The 7,386-nt window shown below is 34.1% G+C and overlaps 2 protein-coding genes across 2 annotated transcripts; both read right to left on the bottom strand.

Annotated features, from left to right (window-relative positions):
• Positions 1-1,126: 1,126 nt before the first annotated feature.
• Positions 1,127-3,592, bottom strand: LOC136809293 (uncharacterized). The gene is made up of 2 exons (XM_067065808.1): positions 3,289-3,592; positions 1,127-3,028 (listed from the first exon to the last, which is right to left on the bottom strand). Exons 1-2 carry the CDS (start codon positions 3,509-3,511, stop codon positions 1,995-1,997), a joined length of 1,257 nt encoding a protein of 418 aa, XP_066921909.1. The 5' UTR covers positions 3,512-3,592; the 3' UTR covers positions 1,127-1,994.
• A 153-nt stretch (positions 3,593-3,745) lies between these two features.
• On the bottom strand, positions 3,746-7,309 carry LOC136809506 (uncharacterized). The gene has a single exon (XM_067066045.1). The coding sequence runs from the start codon at positions 7,307-7,309 to the stop codon at positions 3,746-3,748; it is 3,564 nt and encodes a 1,187-aa protein (XP_066922146.1).
• Between the last annotated feature and the right edge of the window lie 77 nt (positions 7,310-7,386).

The raw sequence follows: 7,386 nt of genomic DNA, 5'->3' as shown, positions 1-7,386 counted from the left end.
TGGTGGATGGACACCTCCTACTTTGTCAAATTTAATCCTTCGAAATAAGCTACCATGTTTGTTTTCATTTTTATCGGTCCCGGCAAATACACTTTAAGGAATTTCCGTTTTTGTTTTCTTTCTTGCTACACAATTCGTTCTATATTTTCTAAAGACAGAATCAAAACTAGGTCACAGTGTAACACACTGAGGCGACCGCGGTCAAATCTTATGAAATTTATGAATTTGTACACCATTTACCGTTTAATATGAACAGTACATAGAAAAATCCTTAAATCTTATAGAAAGTTTGGTTTGACTACAGTTAGTTTTGAAACCAGACGTTTTTCCAAGTTTTTTTTTAATCAAAATATAATTTTTAATGATATACAAAGTACAGTTTTTTTATAAGAATTATATAAATCGAAGTGATTCGCGATCTGAAAATGTCACGAATTTGAGCCCTAAAAAATTCTTTTGTTTCTAAGACTTGAAAAATAAAAAAAGTGAATTTAACTAAATTTGCCATAAAATTCATTTCAAAAATAAGATTTTTCCTGCAATACCATTTGTAGATTAAGTTTTGCAGGGATTAAATTTCTTCAAACATAAAAACCAAAATGGAAAACAAGAATTTGAAACTTTCTCAACAGAACCATATTTCAGACAAAATTTGAAGCTGAACAACATTCTTAAAAAATCCTTAAAGTTTATCGATTTATCTTAAAAAAGCTGAGTAGGCACAAAAAACTTATGCTGGCAAAGTAAAATTAACAAAAAAATTGGCTACCAGCGTCATCCAGTCTATCAAAAAGCTCCAAGTGGCCTACAGGCTAGGGAAACCGTTCAGGCCTCCAAGCCAATTTTTTTGCCATTTAGTTAGTAAAATAGGACAAATTAGGACGAAAATAGACTAGAAATTAGGAAATTTAGTACAAATTTTAGGCTTTTGGACCAGTTTTCAATTTTCATTTTTCCCGTGACATGTGTGTTTTAAGTTCTGTCTATAGTCTATATGAAAACCAAAACAAAAGTTTGACGTTGCTTACTTTAGAGATACAAAAGGGCAGTTTCAAGCAACTAAATGAATTTGGGAAGAAATTTAAGGAAAATTGCGAATAACGATGAAGATAGACTAAAAGGTAAATAACTTTTGATAAATCTTTGCAAGGGTATAATGGTGATAAATGTGTACATGTATGGAATATTGCTAAAATACGTAAACAATAAAACTTCTAAATGGCTAAAGCAAATCCATTTATTGTAAAAAAAAGGAATCATTTTGATACAAATGTTATATCATAAATGACCTGCTTATAAAAAACTAAACTAAATAAAAACTACAAACCTTTTCTAAAATTATTAACAAGTGGTAAAAATGATAAACCTTTTTTTGATAAAAATCTGTTTCTACGTCTCTTTTTTAAATAATCTTAACAAAATGGGAAAAATGATAAATCTTTTTTCATAAAAATCTGTTTCTACGTCTCTTTTTTAAATAATCTTAACAAAAAAATCTTTTTTGGTAAAAATCTGTTTTCTACGCCTCTTTTATTATTAACAAAATGGGAAAATAAAAAAGCTAATACTCTTTTTTATAAAAACAATGAGGCTTAAAATGCCCAAAAAATAAGAACAAGTTGAAGGCTGGGATGTCTAATTTTTTATCAAATAAGGGTCCAAACGAGGTAAGATGAGGTAAAAAATAAAAATAAGGCAAAAAGGACCCAAAATACCCCAAAGAATAAGAACCAAATAAGAACAGTTTGAGGCTCAAAGAGTCATAGGTCCCATAGAATCAATGTCAATGAAAACTTAGCTCTACCCATTATACTCAAACGAAGATTGAAATCTGACAACCCACCTACACTATAAGATAAAATGTACATTGATAAATCTTTAATGATGAAAATATGTCTTTACTACGTTTTTTAATAGAAGCATAATAAAATCATGGTCTAAGGATTCTTTTAAGAGATTTAACCTCTCAAAAGTTTGTGCGAAAAAAAGAAGTCTTAACTTTCTTCAGCTTTCACAATTTCCATAACTATTTTCTTTTTAACATCAACTTCATAACTGAAATCAGAATTAAGCAACTTGAGCTTGAGGTCGTTCATACCATCTTCTGTGTCGATATTATTCAGAGTTTCTGAACCGAACATATCGATAAGGATGTTGTTTGATAATTTCACTGTCATTTCCGGAGCATCAAATTCAACGAATACGACAACTTTAAATAGATTTCGATGCAATTTAAGGTAACTAATCTTGAAATCCTTACTGCATGAAGAACAGGAAGTCATACCTTGTGTGGATGGTGCTAACCTTTTTTGGCATGATTTACATGACCAATAGTTGTCCACTTTAACGCTAGCTATAACAGGCGTTGTTATTAGCTTGGTAGACAAGTCAACTTCGCTGAGAACCTGTTCTGGGAATTCAACGTCCAAATCTGCTGTCAGGTAACAAATTGAAGATGAGTAAGTGGTACCAAGACAAATCTCCTCGTTAATCACTTTTGAGGAAAGTGAAGTCAATTGAATGAGTGTGTTTTCTCTAACCAGATGAACAAAGTCTCCCCACAGGGACAAACTGACAGTTTTCACGCCATCAGAGAAAAGGCAAGGGCGCATAAGACTTGTTTTGGTTTTGCCGAACTTATCATATTCTTTCATCTCAGTGGGACCTGAATATTTGATTTTTCCAACCGCTGAAAGAACCGTTCCATTCTCATCGATATCAGAAAGATGAACAGCATCAGCATCATTTAAACCAAAGCTGAGTTCATTGTCATCAATGTCCGAGATTGAAGAGTAGCTGTTAAAAAAATATACCTCTTTCCCTGGTACTAATTTGCCGGCACGGATGGCAGTTTTGTTATGAAAGGCGTCAAGAAATTTTTGCCTTATTGATTTGATGTCTTTATGGTTGCTGATTATTATTTTGCAAAAATCAGTTTTGCCAGTTTTGAGATGCACCGTGAAGAAATTTCTGGTACGAGCTTGATTTTGGCTGATCGTTGCAACTACGCCAACAAATCCAAGGATGTCTAAAGAAGAATAGTAACAATCAATTTGCAATACCCTGTGTTGAAAGAGAAGGCTTGACATAAGCACAAGAAATAACATTAACGCAAAACTTTTCATGACCAGGCAATGACTTTATACATAAACCATTTACTTAAACCAGTCCCACTGTATTTAATGGGTTTACTATTTTAGTAAAAGCTGGTAAGAATTAAATAATGCATTTCTGAAATGTTTGAGAAAAAATTAAAGAAAAATGTTCTTGAATTTTACTTTTTCTTACCTCTGGCATTGGGTGGAATGGAAGGTGAAAATCTTGGGGACGGCAAGAGTGATGGAGACCCAAACAAACGTGATGGTGTATTGACCATCCCTTCAACAGCCTGCTTTTTAGGAGTCACCGGTGTCTCATTGTTATTCAAACTTTCACTGGCGTTGGGAGAAGAACTTGAACTTTTGGTGGTGTTATTACTTTGAGTGCTAGCTAATGCATCAAAGTCATCCATCTTAGCATCAGCAGCAGTTTGCTTCCTCTTTCTGTCACCTTTTGCCACTGTAATAAAGATACAGGATAATTTTTGTTATTAAAAGAAACTAAAATGATAAATAAACAAATTTTCAGGAAAATATCCACATTTCCCCTTTACTTTTTTTAAAAACAATGAAAGAATCACAAAAACTGCAAATCTATATACAAACTATTTAGAGGAGACGGCTGGTAAATAAAAACTTTAATTTGATTACTTTGTCATACCAAGTTGACGTAATCTGCTTTCTTCATCCAAACGCTTTTTCAAACTTTTACTTTTTGCTAAGGATTTCAATCTTTCATATGGCATTGGCTCAATATAAATACTATCTAAAGTCTTTGCTCTTGAGAGAGCAACATAAGATTGTCCAGATGCTCGTTCAGATTTTCCAAGATCAATTGACATTTGTTCTAGAGTAAGGCCTTGCGACTTGTGTATAGTTATTGACCATGCCAATCGCAAGGGAAACTGAATTCTTTCATAATTACTACCTAGGCTGTCAGATGTATTTGCAATAGGTGGTATGGGTACCAAATTCTGTTGTAATTCTGAAAAACTTGGACCTGAATATTGGTCAAATTGTACAATCACTGCTATTGGAAAAGATGGTGGAGTTTCATTATCCTTAAAAACAATGCTGCAAACAGTACCCATGGCTCCATTACAGAGACCAGATTCAGTCCACAAATTTCTCATTAACATTACTCTAGCTCCAACTGATAAAAGGAGAGTAGGTGCCAAGCCACCCATATCATCTAAAGAGCATTTTGCAGCTTTTTTGTCATTGTGTAAAGCAGAAATTCTAGCTATCGGTTGGTTCAGTTTTTCAAGGGCCTTGAAATTGTTTTCTGCAACATCTTTATTTCCATAGGACAACTTCAAGGCATTTGAAAAGTTAGTTTTAATACTAGGTCCAGAACGTGTCAGTAACAATTTCCAATCATCTATGCTCACATTACCATCACGAACATTACTCAAGAGGCTGCGAAATCTTTTTTGAAGAGAACTGCTTCCATCTGAGCGCTGATTCACAGTAAGCTCAATAACTGTATTGAATAATTGATAAACGAAAAATCCCTCAGCTTCAAGTTCATTTCTAGGATTGTTGTAATAAATAGGATGTCCTTTCACAGGAGGAAGTTGTCCCAAGTCTCCAGACAAGATCATATTTATACCTCCAAATGGCACATCAAACTTTCCAGTGGCTTGTTTGCATCTCCGATTCACCCAAGCTAAGTCTGTTCGATTAATTACAGAATATTCATCAATTATAATGTACCTAATACCTTTTAGCCTTTCTTGAAGTTGTATCAATGACGAGCCCTCAAGTTCGGAGTTAAACTTGCCTTTGATAGGCAATCTCAACAAGTGATGTAAAGTTTTACCTCCTACACTATAAGCTGCAAGTCCAAATAATGATGAAATGATGAGTGCATCTCCTAATAAATGTCTAAGTCTGTGAATCAAAAAACTTTTTCCACAACCTGCCTTTCCAAAAATTATCATCAACAGTTGTGAGTTACTATTAATGTGACACCTTACCATCTCAAATGCTTTACGCTGTTGATCATTTAGTTTTAAGACATTCTGTAATTCAGTGTCCTCGTCATTCAGTTGACCTTCTATTCTTAAGGTAGCTTTTTTGCTATTTATCCAAGCAGGCATTTCTAATCTAGATATTGAATTATACTGGGAACACTGATCCAGCCAATATGTTCTATTTTCACTACCACTCGAATTATCTTCTTGTTGGGGATTTGAGAAATGATCTGCTAGAAACATCCATTCCTCTCTGTAGTTGCTTATCTCATCATTGATTACTTCAGAATCATCTTCGGAATCAGAGTCCTGAGAATCGGTACCTGTTTCTCTACTCATCATAGCATTTTCAATTGTTTCTAATTCCCTTAAATGATTAGGAACACTAACAGCAGCATCTGATCGTAGAAATGTAGCCCAACACATAATAAAACCTTCATCAGTTGCATCTATTTCACCCCAAGCTGAATTTGGAGTATGTCTCCATACTTTATATTTTAGTAAACTATACTTGCAGTACTTACTATAGTGAATACTATTTGGAGAAGATGAGTAAGAAGGAAATGTTCGGATTACAACTTCTTTTTTCCTTTTATGCAACTCTTCATTGACCAAAACATAATTGGCATGAAATTGGATAAAATTCATCTCAGAAATCCTTGGATCAGAAGAGTAGTCCTCTCTAAATGCATAAATATCCAAGTGAGATTTTTTTGTACTAACTTCACCATCAACCAATTCAACCTGTCGAGAACCATCTAAGGACATGCAATAAACTTCATAAGAACTACTGTAATACTTCAATCCTAATATTTGATGGCAAACCTCTTGAACACTCATATCACGTAAACCTACCGATCTCATCATTAATTTCTTTATTGCAGAGCTTGGGGAAAAATTATCAGAGTTTACTTTTGAAGCCACATGAGTGAACGCATCCTGTGTAATATCACTGAGCTTCTCTGGCTTAGAAGCATACTTTGTCAAATATTCAACACATGAGTGGTAATCAACTACTACACTGATATCAACATTGGCTCTCCATCCTTGTAATAAAACACGTTGGTGCCTGTTGACTCTTGGGTCATTTCTTGAAGTTACAACTTTTGCTCTGAACCTTTCAACACCATCTCTAGATTTCACCTTTTCAAATTCCAAATGTGTTTTCTCGTTTACTTCAAAAGGAAAGTGAAATCGACATGTTGTGTCATCATTTTTTTGCCGAAGACAATATGCCGAACTACAAAGATGTTTTTCGACAGAGTTAACAAGATTGGCATAATCTGTACTCATTTCCTCTGGATTTAAGTTTCTATAATCCACTTTACAGGGATGTACCTGGGGTTTGACCCAGTTTTCTCCCTCCATAGGATTGCAAGTACAAAGAAGCTTATCAACATAATCACACACTTGTTTCTCAGCCTGGCTACCTTCAGCAATAATTTCATTCAACTCTTTTTCCTGAAAAGCAACATTCTCAGATTTTAATTTTTGCGATGCAAGGTAACCTTTCAGAGCAATATTTGTTAATTCAACCAAACCTGGATCGTCTTCTAGTTTAGCAACACCATGACAATGAATGGAACCTCTAGAAGCATATTCAAACCTGTACCAGTGCCATGTAGCTTTTAGCAAATTATAAAGCCAATGCTTGACAAATTTGTTTGTACGCTCAGTGAAGTAATAGTCTACTACATGAGGATTCTCTGTAATAAATTTTCTTATTCCATTCACATCATTGACATCTACTTTAAATTTACTCAAAAGATCTGGCCAGTGAAACTCTGCCATAGAAAATGTGAAAAAAATTGTAAATACCCCAACTTGTTTAACTGTTGCTGTCAGATTGTTTCGTACTTTGTTCCAAAAAGAACGTGATCCACTTACATCTTTGGTGTAATAAAATACCTTTTTCATCAATTCATTAGCACAGTTAGAGTTTAACATTTCATTGAATTCATCCAAAGTAAAATTCATTTCCCCTGGATTCCTTTTAATGTACAAATTTCCCCTGCTCAAAATTCTTCTACGATACAATATGTTGAAAGCCCAGTAGGCAAATCTAGGATGTGCAGCAAAACGATAGAAGTAATTGTCATCATTGACATCACAGAATTTGAGTAAATGACGAATCTTTAATGAAAAGTTTTCAAGTTCATTAGACGCTATAGTTCTTTCCAAGGCAAGGTTAGTTGGATCACCTTTGCCATCAGGAAATAGAGTTGGAAAAGCCATAGTAGCTAAATGGAGTATTGAAGTCATTGATTGGTTCAATACCAATAATATCCAGTTCAGGGATATTGTTTAAAATG

This window comes from Clytia hemisphaerica, unplaced genomic scaffold (genome assembly GCF_902728285.1).
Source record: "Clytia hemisphaerica strain Z4C2 unplaced genomic scaffold, Clytia hemisphaerica genome assembly, whole genome shotgun sequence".
NCBI classification, from domain to species: domain Eukaryota; kingdom Metazoa; phylum Cnidaria; class Hydrozoa; order Leptothecata; family Clytiidae; genus Clytia; species Clytia hemisphaerica.
This window is presented reverse-complemented; position numbering and strand designations above follow the sequence as displayed.